This window comes from Cnephaeus nilssonii, assembly GCF_951640355.1.
Source record: "Cnephaeus nilssonii genome assembly, chromosome: 3".
In the NCBI taxonomy this organism is placed as follows: Eukaryota; Metazoa; Chordata; class Mammalia; order Chiroptera; family Vespertilionidae; genus Cnephaeus; species Cnephaeus nilssonii.
Genome location: NC_137074.1, coordinates 84,087,936 through 84,104,335, shown reverse-complemented (window position 1 = coordinate 84,104,335; position 16,400 = coordinate 84,087,936). Strand labels below are relative to the sequence as shown.

Below are 16,400 nucleotides of genomic sequence, written 5' to 3'. Positions count from 1 at the left end.
CATGTGCACTGGGAGAAAGAATAAATAAACCCTAAGTGCAGTGGTTCTTATAACTTAGCGTGTCCCTCGTAGGGGCCCTGGCAGTTATGCCTGTGGAGTTGTTAGACGGGGTATGGGCACCTGTGGGATGTGAGGCTTTTAAGCCAGGACAGCTCCACCTGCCCAATGTGAGGCTCATCCTGTATGGACCATCAGAAGGCCTTCCATGAAAGAGCAGCGTTTCACCCTGCCCTCTTGGTAAGCTGGTTCCTGTCCTGTGTAGGTTGATGACAAATGTGGTCTGCTTGAATGTTTAGTTAAACCAGATGAAAATCAAACGGTGAAAAGACCACTTTAAATAAGACCAAAATTATAAAAGAGAGATGACTGACCATAAAAATATTGTGAAACATATATTAAAAAAGATACTTCAAATGAATTCAGAAGATAACTTAGGAAACATTTACAAATCAGATGGCAGATAAAGGGTTAATAACTATAATATATGTCTTACTTGTTAATAAGAAAAATAAATAGTGCAATGGAAAAAAAGAATGGTAAAGGCTAAGAATGGGCACTTGACAGAAAAGCAAAGCCAAATGGTGAATAGACAAATGGAAAGATGCTCAATTGTTAGAGATCAAGGATTACACCACATCGCATCCCGTGTCAGGTTAATAACACTTCTTGTGGGAGTTTGGTGGAGGGCCATGGTAGTAATATTTACTAAAACTAATAATTTGCCTACTCAAACCTATCCATTCCTCTGGTACTACCTCTAATAGTAAAAGCACATTATGAAAATAAAACAAGGATGTTTATTGAATGTTATTATTACAACAGTGTGAATGCCAACAGTTGATAATCTATATATATAAACAGGTAATATGCAAATTAGCCAGGCATCACGACCGGCTCAGGAGGAGGCTGCATCACAACTCAGGAGGAGATGCGCACGCAGATGGTGGAAGGGGACTGCGTGCCGCCCCCACCCCAGCAGACACACACCAGGAGTTGGGGCGTGCTCTGAGCGGCTGCGGTGCGGCTCAGAACACGCCCCTGGTGGGTGGCGGCAGTGGCCGGAGCAAAGCAGCCCCAGTCCCAGATGCCTGGCAGTGGCTGGAGCAAAGCAGCCTGGGTCCCGGTGGGTGGCAGCAGCAGCCGGAGCAAAGCATCCCAGGTCCTGGGTGCCTGGCAGTAGCCAAAGCGAAGAAGCCCAGGTCCTGGGTGCCGGAGGGAAGCCAGTGCTGTCAGGAAGGAAGGAAGGGGAAGGAAGGCCTATTCTTGCATGAATCTTCATGCATCGGACCTCTAGTAGTTGAATAAAGGATGACACCTTTATTCCATGTACGACTTAGCAGCCTTTTAAAATTATATCTCTACCACTTGACTTGATGATATTTCCTTTGAAGTAGGCATATGTGGAGAGTAAGGGGGCAGAGATGTGTATAAATATAATCCTGGGTATATAAATAATTATATAGGTTCCTTTTGATGGAGTAGTTGGGCAGTTGGTGGAAGGGGTAGCTGAAGAATGACATGAAAAAATTATACCACAAATATATAATTCTATTTGTGTAAATTTTTGTGCTGGTATATGTATAAAGAAATACAGTATGCTTATTTATCAAAATATTAAATGGCAGTTATCTGAAGACAAAGTTTCAGGTAATTTTTTATGTGTTTTCTTTATACTTCTATGAATTTTTAAAAAAATGCTTGTATTTAAATATATATTATATAATTATATTACATATAACTTATAGCATAATGAATATATATATATATATATATATATATATATATATATATATATTCAAATAAAGGAAAATCAAAACATCAATTTTATTAGGGGGAGAAGCATTTGCTAAGTGCCTTCTGTAAAGTAGTTTTCCCTTATCCACATTTTCTCTTTCCGTGGTTTCAGTTGTCCAAGGTTAACCATGATCTCAGAATATTAAATGGAAAATTCAAGAAATCAACAGGAAGTTGTAAATTGTGCTCCATTCTAAGTAACATAATGAAATCTTGCACTGTCCTGCTCCATCCTGCCCCAGATGTGAATCATCCCTTTGTTTGGCTTAACCATGCTGTCTCTATACCCCACCCACTGAAGTCTTATGGCTCATAACTTGGGCCCATGTCTTTCTAACCATAGTGATAATTGCATTTTACATGCTTTTACCCACATACCACATATCTTCCTTTATTTAACATGAAGCTGTTCTGTCCTGGAAGGAGCTCTGTATATGTAACGGAATATGTCATTTACTCTTAATAGCTTTAAGAGAGAACTGAGGTATTTGTTGTATATTACAGCTTTTTACTTCCAAAATTAAGTTTGAATGAGTAAATATTGAGAGAAGCTGTATAAAAGTAAAACTATTAATGTTTTTAAAAAAATATATTTTATTGATTTTTTACAGAGAGGAAGAGAGAGGGATAGAGAGTTAGAAACATCGATGAGAGAGAAACATCGATCAGCTGCCTCTTGCACACCCCCCACTGGGGATGTGCCCGCAACCAAGGTACATGCCCTTGACCGGAATCGAACCTGGGACCCTTGAGTCTGCAGGCCGACGCTCTATCCACTGAGCCAAACCGGTTTCGGCCAAAACTATTCATGTTTTATGTAGTGTGTGTGTTTCTGTTTTTTTTTTTTTTTTTTTTCAGAATAAGAATAATATTTACCTTTGAGCCCTATTTCTGCATAAATATAATAAATTTATTTCTTTTTAAATTTAGTCAACCAAAAGTAGAAGTTTAACAATTCCATTGCTTTCATTTTAAAACTTTTAAATTTTTTATCTTTAGGTTATCTTCATTGCAATGAATATGATAGTCTGAGATTGAGGTGGCTGAGGCAGACGTTAGAATCTTTCATCCCAGAGTCTTTGGAAAATGTAATTAAAGTGTCTGAATTGGATGGCAGAGAAATGGGAGATGCCCAGCCTGAAAAGTTTGACAAGGTACTTTTATTACATTGTGACAAACTGATGGACTCCCAGTGATACCACTGTTGTGTTGTGGTTTTTCTTTTTTGTTTTGTTTTTCATCTGTTCCCAGACAGAGCCTGATACAGTTTCTTAGTACCCTGGGAAATTGTGATAAAGTGAGCCTGGAAGTAGTTTTCATTTGATGGTCAGCATGGTTCAAAGGAAGCGGTAACATTGGGATTGGAGATTATAGAATGTTTTTTATTTCCAGGTACCTCCAAGATATTTAGGAAAAGATCAGATATTACTTGTGTGAGTACACAAACATGTGCATTGTATTGCTCTGATTTGGTAACATTTCATATCAGAGTATGATAGTTGAAGAAAAAGAGCATTTCAGTAAACAGAAATTGAAACATTCCTAAAAATAAATGCTGAGAATGCAGAAATATAATATCTGTTTAAAATGAGTCACTTTTATAAAATCTTTTGCTATAGTTGTCAAGAATATGAAATATTAGTCCTTCTCCGCTTCCCCATTCCCACTCTCTCCTCCAAAAACCCAAACACTGAAAGTGCACAGGAAATTTTGTTGAAAGTATTAGTAAAGAAATGTCATAAAGAAGAATTACCATGGTGTATTTTTGGCTTTAAAAGAAATGTCTTTATTTGCTATTTTTGGTTATGTTTTACAGAGCTTCCCTATATACTTTGTGTCTGAGGATGTATTTTCAGCACATATTTGCATTTTGTATCCTCTTTTTCCCTAGGTGTTAGTTGATGCTCCATGTTCAAATGATCGAAGTTGGTTGTTCTCTTCTGATTCTCAGAAGGCAGCCTGTAGGATAAGCCAAAGGAGAAAGTTGCCAGTTCTACAGATAGAACTCTTAAGGTAAGGGCTGTTAATGCAAACACTTATATTGGTTCTAATGTAATTTAAATAGATGTGACAAAACATGACACAAGGAAGTCCCTAAATAGACGGTTTCTTATGTAGATGTCCAAAGACGGCACCCAGAAAATTCTTAATCTTATTCCTCCGAAGACTGCACCCTCATAATTCTCCGTTTTATTCCTCCAAAGATTGTACCCACATAATTCTCAATCTTACTCCTTTAGAGGCTGCACCCAGGTAATTATCAATCTTATTCCTCCAAAGACCCAGGTAATTCTCAATCTCTTCCCTTTCAGTTCTCATGCTGGAATGTTCCTTCTGCCCCTGCCCTGTTAATGAAATGCCGTATTACTGTGCACTGCCTTTTAAAAGGCACAAGTGATTTTACTGTGGTTTAAATTGTTTTCTTATTGGGATCATCCCAAACCTAGGTTTCATCACCCTATTCTTTCTTCAGGATTTGAACCAGAATGCAGCTTTGGATCCTATGTTTTTCTGGTTTTCTTTCTATTTATATTCTTAATTTGCTCTTAATTAGCTTATCCTACAAATTTTGGGTTTCCTTAAGCAACTGATGTTAGAGCTCTTTTCTATTTATCAGATGGCTTCAACTGATATAAGACACTATCTCCCAAATAAAAGTCTAAGCTCAGATCTTTCTCCTTTGTCTCAGAACTTTATATTCAACTAGAGGCCCGATGCATGAAATTCGGGCAAGAGTTGGCCTTCGCAGCCCCGGCTGCCTCAGCCCTCGCGGCCTGGGCTGCCCTGCAGCCCCGCCCACTGGTCGTTCTGGAATGTCGTTCCACTGTCTGGTCTAATTAGCATATTAGCTCTTTATTATATAAGATACTAGAGGCCTGGTGCACAAAATTCGTGCATGGGGGGGTGGTCCCCTCAGCCCGGCCTGCACCTCTCCAATCCAGGACCCCTCGGGGGATGTCTGACTGCCTCTCGCAATCTGGGACTGCTGGCTCCTAACTGCTCACCTGCCTGCCTGCTTGATCACCCCTAACCCCTCTGCCTGCCTACCTGATCACCCCTAACCACCTCTGCTTGCCTGATCGCCCCTAACCACCTCTACCTGCCTGCCTGATCGCCCCTAACTGCTCCCCTACTGGCCTGATCACCTCTAACTGCTCCCCTGCTGGCCTGATCGCCCCTAACTGCCTCTGCCTTGCCCCGCACCCAGAACCCGGGCTTCCCTCCCTCTGGCCGGCCACAGGCACTCAGGACCTGGGCCGGCTTCACCCGGACTGGCCACAACTGCAGGGGACCGTGGGCAGGTGGCTTTGCCTGGGCCGCAGCCGCAGGCGCCCGGGACTGTGGGGCGTGCAGCTTGTCCCTCTCCCGTACCGCAGGTGCAGCCCCAGCCACTGGCACCCGGGACCGTGGGATGGGCAGCTTGTCCCACTCCCGGACCGCAGGCACAGCCGCTGGCACCCAGGACCGCAGGGCAGGTGGCTTGTCCCTCTCCCAGGCTGCAGCCTGGCTGGTCCCCATTCCTCTCTCGTGAGCTCATTTGTGCCTGGCTGGTCCCCATTCATCTCTCCCAGTATTGCGTGTCTGAGCCGTTAATGGCATGATGGTGTGATGACCATTTTCATATTAGCTCTTTATTATATAGGATAGAAGAGAGGAGAAGAGACAGGTTGGTGGGGTTTCTATTTTGTTTTTTATTTTGTTAATGGGTGGGGCAGAAGATCACTAGATATTATGAGTTCTCTCTTGACAAACTGAGTTCTGTATTTCTGAGGGACTTCCAAATAGACATCTCTGGTAGAATCCTATATAATAAAGAGCTAATATGCAAATGGTTATCATGCCCTCACACAGCAACGGCTCAGACACTCAACACTGGGGAGAGAGAAATGGGGACCAGCCAGGCACAAATGAGCTCGCGAGAGAGGAATGGGGACCAGCCAGGCTGCGGCCCGGGAGAGGGACAAGCCACCTTCCCCGCAGTCCTGGGCACCAGCGGCTGAGACTGCGGCCCGGGAGAGGGACAAGCCGCATGCCCTGCGGTCCCAGTGCCAGTGCCTGTGGCTGCGGCCCAGACGAAGCTGCCCACCCATGGTCCCCTGTGGCTGCAGCCGGTCCGAGTGAAGCCGGCCTGGGTCCTGGGTGCCTGCGGCTGGCCAGAGGGAGGGAAGCCTGGGTCCCGGGTGCCTGCAACTAGCCAGAGGAGGGAATCCTGGGTCCTGGGTGTGGGGTGAGGCAGAGGTGGTTAAGGGCGATCAGGCCAGTAGCAGAGCAGTTAGAGGCGATTAGGCAGGCAGGCAGAGGTGGTTAGGGGCCATCAGGTAGGCAGAGGTGGTTAGGGGCGATCAGGCAGGCAGGCAGGAGAGCGGATAGGAGCCAGTGGTCCCAGATTGCGAGAGGCAGTCAGACATCCCCTTAGGAGTCCCAGCTTGCAGAGGGTGCAGGCCGGGCTGAGGGACTCTCCCCTCTAGTATCTCAATAATTGCCATGCATACCACCTTGCATTTGCCCAAATCAAAGTTCATCTCCAACTCCCCTTTCTCATATGCAATCTATCACTATGATATTTTAGTTGTACCTGTATATTTCTCAAGCCCATCTAATTCTTTTCATTCTTATTAGCCTAATCTAAGCTACCGGCATGTGTCCCCTCAATTATTGCAACTGGCTCCTAACTGTCCTGCATGTCTCCAGGTGTGAGCTCTACTTCACTCTCCGTAATAAAGCCAAATCTGATCTGAAATATAGATCTGATCTTGTCATTTTCCTTTTTGAAATTCTGCAGTAATTCCTCATTGCCATTAAGATGTCAAATTCTTTAGTATGATATTGAAGTCTTTTTTGGATATGGTTCATTCTTATTTCACTTACCTCATGTTTCAGGACTCTCGCATTGTATTCCAACTGTGCAGCTCCTCACACTCACCTTACAGTATCTCATTTCTGAGGCCAGTGCATTTCCTGTTCCTTTGGCTTGAAAGTTCTTCTAACTCATTATCTTCCTTTCTCTTGATTAATGCTACTGGTTCTGACTCCCTAGGACTGAGATTGATATTCCCCTTCTGTCTTTCACTTTACTTAAAAATTTATTGATTGTTAGTTCCTCTGCTTGACATTTGCCCAGTACTTGTCTCTCTCCTCAACATGACTGTAAGCCCCATGGGAGCAGGGATTGTCTAGTGGTTTTTATTCCCATTATATGATTTGTTGTTTGGAAAGTAGAAGGGGGTCAATGAATAATTTTTTAAAAACAGGAAATTACAAGGGCTGAGTATTTAGAATTCACATCTGTAATTAAATTTAGAGCAAAGTTAATCTGACAAAAATAATGATGTAATCATTATTGTGCTACATGGTAATTAGGCTTAAATGTAAAGCAATTCACATAATTTATTTTGATAAGTATTGCTCTAACTTAACCAAAGCATGGTTTTAGTTTAGCTTAGTTTTCCCACATGTAATACATTTCCCTTAACATCGTATAACATTTCAATCATCATCACGAAGATCCTGCATTTACGTAAAGCTCACATAGGCACCTTCTTATGTCCTAACAACTGGGGCTTTTTCTTGGTGGCCTCTCCTCTCTCCTATCACCTTACTCCCCCAAAGGATTGGCTTTAGCACCACATCACTTTAGTAGCTTATTCACAGGGCACAAATTTGACATCTCAGTCACAATGTGTGTAGGTTTTCATGCATTTCATATGTGATGGGGAAAGACCATCATCCCAGCCATCGCCCATCCTTTTCCTTGAGCAGCTAAACTATATTCCTTGACTCTGATGTCTGGTCTGTGTGAGGTTTTGGAGCCACTTGAAGCAACTGGAACTCTTGAACCCCTTGGCTGTGTGATTATAATGATAAAGGGGATGGTGGGGATACCCCAGCTATAGGCACAGAAAATGGTTCTAATTCTCTGAAATCTAAAAGTCTGGGGGTTAAATAGATAATGGGACAAAAATAATTCCAGCCACAATCTCTCTTTAATCTCCTGACTCCAAAAAATGAAGAAAGTCTTTAGTATTTTTCTCATCAGGGATGAGTCTATCACTGTATCACATACAAAAAAGTTTCTCTTTCTTTTGGATTGATAGTAGATCCTCATTTGCATTTGCAAAGAACAATTAGAAAGCTAGCAAGTAAATACTGCTTAACCTGGTATTGTTGACAGAAGATGGCATTCAGAGGGAGAAAAGGAATGGAAAGGATATTTGAGAGACAAATAAGGAAAACTTAAAAAAAAATTTTTTTTTAAATTGATTTCAGAGAGGAAGGGAAAGGGAGAGAGAGATAGAAACATCAATGATAAGAGATTGGCTGCCTCTTGCATGGTCCCAACTGGGCATGCCCTGACTGGGCCATGACCTCCTGGTCCATAGGTTGAAACTCAACCACTGAGCCACTCTGGTCAGGCAGGAAAACTTTTTGATTGGCCTAAACTTGTATCTGCTTTTGCTTGCTGACAGATGTGGTATTCAAAGGTACTTGATGCTCTCTTTGGCTATATAATCATTTACCGAATCAGAAACCATTCATATTTATAGTAAACTAGAGGCCCGGTGCACAAAATTCGTGCATGGGGGGAGGGATCCCCTTAGCCCAGCCTGCACCCTCTCCAATCGGGGACCCCTCGGACATCCCTCCTGGAATCCTGGACTGCTGGTTCCCAATCGCTCACCTGCCTGCCTGCCTGGTTACCCCTAAATTCCCCCCCATTGCTGGCCTGATCGCCCCTTACTGCCTCTGCATGCTGGCCTGATTGCCCTTAACTGCCACCCCTGCCAGTCTGGTCACCACTGCCCCCTGCTGCCGGCCAAGTTGCCCCCAACTGCCCCCTCCCTTCCAGTTTGGTCGCTCCTAACTGCCCCCCCCCCCCCCCGCCGGCCTGGTCACCCCTTACTGCCCCTCCTGCCAGCCTGGTTGCCCCTCACTGCCCCCTTGCCAGCCTAATCACCCACAATTGCCCCCCTGCTGGCCTGGTCACCTCTTACTGCCCCCCCCCCTGCTGGCCTGGTTGCCCCTAACTGACCCCCTGACGGCCTGGTCGCCCCATGCAGCCTGCTGTTCAGTTGTTTGGTCGTCCCTCACTAACCCCCCCTGCTGGCCTGGTCATAGGCAGCCATCTTGTGAGGGTGTGAGGGTCAATTTGCGTATTACCTCCTTATTATATAGGATAGGCAGCCTGCATAGTATTCAGAATTTTAGCTTATGAAAACACTATATTCTGCAACCAAATATTAATCTTGTACACATTTTTCTGAATGTGATACTTAAATGAAAATAGATACTTTATTTATTAGAAGTTTCTTGATGTTAAATTTTTTAAAAGGACTAATGTTAATGGATATGGTATAGAAAAATATATGTAATAGTCTTTCAAAAATTCTTTAAAAAATTAATGTATGTATAGAATATATATAATCATGAAAATAATAATCTAACCTGCTATTTTAACATGAAAAGCATACTGGAAGGCACAGTGATGACAAGAGAAAGATCTCAAAGCAGATGAGTGCATTATACACTTATTAAGGACTCTCTGATTTGTCCACACAGAATTAGAAAAGTTAGAATCTTCTATTAACTTGATCAAACATGAAGAAAAAAGTTATATACAACTCTCTCAAACATCTGTCCTCCAAATCATTTTCAGAAGATGAGAATGTAGGAAGGGATATAAGGAATAATTGAACAGAAGCCAATTCTAATTATAGAGTGCCAATTGAAACCTTTATTATTATTATCTCTCAAAATAATTTCTGAGACCGTTTCTGTTACATACTATACATGTACATACTACATAATCAGATTTTCTGCCTCATTTTTAATTTAAATATATTAAGAGAAACAGAGGGAAAATATGCTAAAAATGACATATATCTAGTCTTTTTAGAAAGTGACCATGATTTCTCTGCAAGAGAAATTTACATGACTTTTAGGTGGGAAAGTATGAATTGAAGAGTATGATTTATAACAAAAATATAGGTATCTTATTGCAGTAATGTATCATGTCATCCATTTCCTCAGAGGAAGTCAATCGCATTTAAAATACTGACCCCTTCGGGTTTTCTTTTCTCATCAGTTGACAAGTAAAATCCAGTTTGTGAACTCATTGAAAAAGGAAGCTTAGATTATTTTGTAACATTTTGAAAATTCCTATAAATCATCCATATAACAGTCCTTAAAAAGTAGTTATTTGACAGTGAAAATTGTATTTCAAAAGAAACATTGCAAAAACAGCACCAACATTGCTTCTGTTATGCTCTTGTGCTAAGAGATACCTAGTGACTGTGCAGCATGGGCCTTCATCATTCATCAACACAGCACCCAAAACGTTGATGTGTTCATAGTGGAAAATAATCTTTACACATATAATTATATGAGAATGGAATATTCCCACCACTGTTTCAGATATGTATATATTTTCTCTTTAAAGTTAACTAATTCATTTAACTTTGCATACTATCATCATATGCTTAGTTTTATGTTTGAAATCTCTAAAACAAAGGCAAGCCACTGTTAATACTACTACTACTACGGTTGCTACTACTAATTCTCTTCTTCTTCCTCCTCCTTTTTCTTCTGTTTTCTTTAAGTTAGGTTTCAGGAGTCAGAGATTCTGAAATTAGAAGTCTGTAATTTGTTTGGGCAAAGTTGTTTTCAGTAAGAGTATCCAGATCAAAATATTCCACATTAAGTGAAATTATAAAAGATTGAGGAGACATCCATAGATATAATGTGTAGCTATTGTATTTTCTGTCATAAAACTATGTATCAATGTAGATTAACAGTATGACATACAATCCTATCTAATAAAGAGGGAATATGCTAATTGACTGTCACACCATCAAAGATGGCAGGGTCCACAGCAACAAGATGGTGGCGCCCAGTCCCACCTGCACGCCTGCCTCTGGAGTCCCCCAGTTCCCTCAGCCCCACAGCTGCCCAGGGCCAGCCTGAGGCACAGGCAAGCCTCGGATGGCAGCTGCGCAGTTGCCCAGGGCTGCCTGAGGCTCAGGTAACCAGGGCCGGCCAAGGCTTGTGCTGCTGGCAGTGGCAGCAGCAGAGGTGTGATGGGGCGTCGCCTTCCCCTGATTGCCAGGTCGCCTCCTGCCCCTGAAGGCTCCCAGACTATGAGAGGGGGCAGGCTGGGCTGAGGGACCATTTTCATGCTCTGGACCTCTAGTATCCTATATAATAAAGAGGTAATATGCAAATTGACCCTCACACCCTTGCACAAGATGGCCACCCCCATATGGTCAAAGATGGCTGCCACAAGATGGCCAGCAGAGAGGGTAGTTGTGGGCGATCAGGCCTGCAGGGGAGGGCAGTTGGGGGCGACCAGGTCGGCAGGGGAGGATAGTTGGGGGTGACCGGGCCGGCAGGGGAGGGCAGTTGGGGGCTACCGGGCCAGCAAGGGAGGGCAGTTGGGGGCAACTGGGCCGGCAGGGGAGGACAGTTGGGGGCAATTGGGCCGGCAGGGGAGCAGTTAGGCATTGAGTAGGCTGGCAGGGGAGTGGTTAGGGGGTGATCAGGCTGGCAGGCAGGCAGGCAAGTGGTTGGTAGCCAGCAGTCCCAGTTTGTGAGAGGGATGTCCGACTGTGGGATCCCTGTGGGATTGGGCCGAAACCGGCAGTCGGACATCCCCTGAGGGGTCCCAGATTGGAGAGGGTGCAGCCTGGGCTGAGGGACACACACCCCGGTGCACGAATTTTGTGCACCGGGCTTCTAGTTTAAAATAAGAATTTATCAGCTTTATTAATTTATCCAACATATATTAAGTATCTACTTTGTATTAGGGATGTTACTAGGAACTGCAGATACTAAAATATATAAGAAATGATCCTTGTTCTGAAGGTCTGCAGGGCAATTATCATAAACATAGTAAGAATGTAATAATAGAAGAAATAGTTAGGGTGCAGAGGGAGCAAGAGGGGGGACACCCAACTTTGCTGAGGATAAGGATATGGTATGGGCCTAATAAGGTCTATTTTACCAAACAAGAAACAGGTATATATTTAAACTGAAAATATGTTTTCTAAAATTTTTTTAAAATCATGAAAGTAATATAGTCGCATAAAGCCTTTGGAATATACAAAAAATATAAAGAAAATAAGCCATCTATTTAAAGAAATTGCTATTTTACTGACTTATTTCCTTTGACTGCATATAGCATTTATAAAATAGATATCATAGTGATATACAATTTGATATATTTTTCTTCTTAATTTATTAGGAACATTTAATTATTAAGTAGTCTTTGAAATCATACTTATGAAATGACATCATATGAAATCACTTCATTCATTCACTTATTCAGGTAGGACTATAAAAGACTGTTTTTTCTAATAGCATCTCATTGATATAAGAAATAATTACAGAACATGTCTTGATGGAGATTAAAACATGAGTTTTTTTTAATGATCCAAGCAAGAGCCTGATAACTTTTTGGGGAAGGAGTTAGCAGGTGGCCTGTGATCATTTCTCTTTTGATTTCCCGGGAGACACTCCCATGGAAAGAAAGTAGGTAGGTAACCTAGTTAAACATGTTGATAACTGACCTCTTTGGTAAATAGACTAATGAATTTTACTAAGAGGGAATCTCTAAGACAGGCGTCCTCAAACTACGGCCCGCGGGCCACATGCGGGTGTTTTTGCCGTTTTGTTTTTTTACTTCAAAATAAGATATGTGCAGTGTGCATAGGAATTTGTTCATAGTTTTTTGTAAACTATAGTCTGGCCCTCCAATGGTCTGAGGGACAGTGAAATGGCCCCCTGTTTAACCCTTTGCACTCGCTTGCTTTTTTCATCGAGCTGCTACCGATGCTAACCGTGTCGAGTCACACTCGACATCTGAGTGCAAAAGGTTAAAAAGTTTGAGGACCCCTGCTCTAAGAGGAAACCTCTTGCGTATGGCATGCTTTGAGGAGGATGTCCTTGGTTAGAACTGCCTGTGATAAACACAGCTTAGAATCTATACATTTATGAGTCATGGCTTCTTGGAGAGTATCCTGTAAGCTATTCAACTCTTGAGAGGTGACAAGCTAAATGCTTACCATGTGTGAGGTCATCAGTGAACTTTGCTTAGAGAGCTCATCTATTATTACTGACTAGAAAACATTCTGAGCTAGAAACAGGATTTAGGAAGCCACATTGAATGTCCCTGCTTCTCTTGTGACACTTGGCTGCTTGTATACTTGAGATTATTAGTTAAGCGTGATAGTAGTTAAGATCTCTGGTTCATGAGAATCTGATTTGACAATCCAATCCTTTGTTTTAGCTCACCCCTAAACCCCAACTAGGTACCTCTAATGAAGCTAAATTGAAAACGTGATTTGGATCAGAGTCCCAAGTGCAAACCTCTTATTCCAGCCTCACATCTAAATCTTGAAACTCAATCATCTCATCTAGCCAGCTGCTAGGAACATGATTATATCCTGTGCATGGAATCATGATTAAGAGGATGAAGGGATAGGACCTGTTGTACCAGAGCTCAGGTGGGTCCAAGAAAACAAGAGGTCATTAATGCTAATGAATAGTGACTTTATCCATTTGATCTCCATCTACTAGTCAGGTAATAACAACAGATGCCATTCATTGACTACATTAGCTACTTCTTTCCTCTGGCAGCCACCACACTGCTGTTTGTGATCATGAGTTTCAGTTTTATATCCCACATATGAGTGAAATCATATGGTTCTTAGCTTTTTCTGAGTGACTTACTTCACTTAGCATAATGTCCTAAAGGTCCATCCATGTTGTTGTAAATGGTGCTATTTCATTCTTTCTTATGGCTGAGTAGTATTTCATTGTGTATATGTACCACATCATCTTTATCCAGTTCTCTTTTGTGGGACACTTTGGTTGTTTCCCTGTCGTGGCACCGTGAATAATGCTGCAATGAACATAGGGGTACATATATCTTTGCAAATACATGATTTTGAGTTTTTCAAGTATATACCCAGGAAAAGGATTGCTGGGTCGTATGGAGCTCTATTCTTAATTTTTTGAGGAATCACCAGACTGCTTTCCATAGTGGTTGTACCAATGTACATTCCCACCAGCAGTGAATGAGGGTTCCCTTTTTTCCCCACAACCTCTCTTAACACTTCTTATTGCCTGTCTTGTTGATAATGGCCACTCTAGCAGGGGTAAGGTGGTATCTCATTGTAGTTTTAATTTGCATTTTCCTAATTGCCAGTAAGGTTGAACATCTTTTTATATATCTATTGACTGTTCCTGTGTCTTCTTGGGAGAGGTGTATTTTCAGGTCCTCTGTCCACTTTTTGATTAGGTTGTTTGTTTGGTGTTGAGTTTTATGAGTTCTTTATATATTTTGGAAATTAAAACTTTATTGGAGCTATCATTTGCAGATATTATCTCCCATCTGGTTGGCTGCCTCTTTGTTTTGTTGCCAGTTTCTTTTGCTGTGCAGAAGCCTTTTAGTTTGATATAGTCCCATTCATTTATTTTTACCTTTACTTTTCTTGCCTTTGGGGTCAAGTTCATAAAATGTTCTCTATGAACAAGATCCATAAGTTTGGTATCTATATTATCTTCTATGTAACTTACTGTTTCAGGTCTTATATTTAGGTTTTTGATCCATTTTGAATTAATTTTTGTGCCTGGGGACAAACTAGTCCAGTTTCATTGGTTTGCATGTGGCTTTTCATTTTTCCCAGCACCATTTATTGAAGAGACTCTCTTTACTCCATTCTGGCTCCTTTGTAAAAAAAATTATCTGTCCATATACATACAGTTTTATAGCGGGGCTCTATTCTGTTTCATTGATCAGTGTGTCTGTTTCTTTGCCAATGCCATGCTGTTTTGATTATCATAGCTCTGTAGTATAATTTGAAGTCAGGTAGCATGATACCTCCAGCTTCGTTCTATTTTCTCAGGATTGCTTTGGCTATTCGGGGTCTTTTGTGGTTCCATACAAATCTATGATTTCTCATTCTATTTCTTTAAAAAATGACATTGGGATTTTGATGGGTATTGCATTAAATCTGTATATTGCTTTGGGTAATATGGCTGTGTTAAGTATGTTGATTCTTCCAATCCATGTACATGGGATATTTTTCCATTTTATTGTGTCTTTTTCAATCTCTTTTAATAATGCTTTGTAATTTTCAGTATTAAGATTTTTCACATTCTTTGTTGCAAAAGGAATTTTTTTGTTCATTTTTTTTTCTGAAGTTTTGTTGTTAGTATACAGGAAGGCAATGGATTTTTGCACATTGATTTTGTATCCTGCAATTGGACTGTATTTGTTTATTGTTTCTAATAGTTATTTTGGTGGAGTTTGTAGAGTTTTCTATATACAGAACCATATCATCTGCATAAAGTGACAGTTTGAGTTCTTCCTTCCCTGTTTGCATGCCTTTTATGTCTCTCTCCTCTTGCCTTATTGCTCTTGCTAGGACTTCCAGCACTATCCTATATAATAAGATCCTAATATGCAAATCAACCAAATGGCGGAACAACCGGTCACTATGAGGTGCACTAACCACCAGGGGGCAGACACTCAACGCAGGAGCTGCACCCTGGTGGTCAGTGCACTTCCACAGGGGAGAGCCACTCAGCCAGAAGCTAGGCTCACAGCTGGCGAGTGCAGCAGTGGAGGCGAGAGCCTCTCCCGCCTCCACTCCACGCAGGCGGTAAGGAGCGAGGGGTCCCAGACTGCTCGAGAGGGCTCGGGCCCAAGCCGGCAGGCGGACATCCCCCAAGGAGTCCCGGACTACGAGAGGGCACAGGCTAGGCTGAGGGACACCGCCCCCCAGTGCAAGAATTTTGTGCACCGGGCCTCTAGTGTTGAATAATATTGGTGAGAATGGACATCCTCGTGTTCCTGATCTTAGAGGAAAAGCTTTCAGTTTTTCACCATTAAGTATGATATTAGCTGGCCTTTATTATTCCTTCTATTTCTATTTTATTGAATGTTTTAATCATAAATGGATGTTGTATCTTATCAAATGCTTTTTCTGCATCCTATACAATAAAAGAGTAATATGCAAATTGACCATCACTCCAACACACAAGATGGCTGCCCCCATGTGGACACAAGATGGCCGCCACAAGATGGCCAGCAGGGGAGGGCAGTTGTTGGCGATCAGGCCAGCAGGGAAGGGCAGTTGGGAGGGACCAGGCCTGCAAGGGAGGGCAGTTGGGGGCGATCAAGCCTACAGGGGAGGGCAGTTAGGGGTGACCAGGCCAGCAGAGGAGGAAAGTTGGGGGTGACCAGGCCTGCAGGGGAGGGCAGTTAGGGTCAATCATGCAGGCAGGGGAGCAGTTAGGCATCAATCAGGCTGGCAGGAGAGTGGTTAGGGGGTGATCAGGCTGGCAGGCAGAAGCGGTTAGGGGCAATAGGAAGGCAGGCAGGCGAGCAGTTGGGAGCCAGCAGTCCTGGATTGTGAGAGGGATCCCAGGTTGGAGAGGGTGCAGGCTGGGCTGAGAGACAACCCTCCCCCCGAGCATGAATTTTGTGCACCGGGCCTCTAGTCTATTGATAAGATCATATGAGATATCTATATATATAAAAAGCCAGTGACTGGAACTAGTGGAACGACCAGTTGCTATGACGCCCACTGCGGCTTGCAAACCGC

The 16,400-nt window shown here is 42.5% G+C and overlaps 1 protein-coding gene across 3 annotated transcripts in view; it reads left to right on the top strand.

Annotated features, from left to right (window-relative positions):
* NSUN3 (NOP2/Sun RNA methyltransferase 3) overlaps positions 1-16,400 on the top strand; it is a 71,451-nt gene that overhangs the window by 26,346 nt on the left and 28,705 nt on the right. For 2 of the 3 annotated variants that reach the window (XM_079766870.1, XM_079766869.1), the window contains exons 4-5: positions 2,794-2,948; positions 3,686-3,807. In XM_079766870.1, coding sequence (XP_079622996.1) covers positions 2,794-2,948; positions 3,686-3,807 — 277 coding nt within the window. Of the gene's footprint in view, positions 1-2,793; positions 2,949-3,685; positions 3,808-3,912; positions 4,584-16,400 lie in introns of those variants that run through there. The other variant, XM_079766871.1, reaches the window with a different exon arrangement.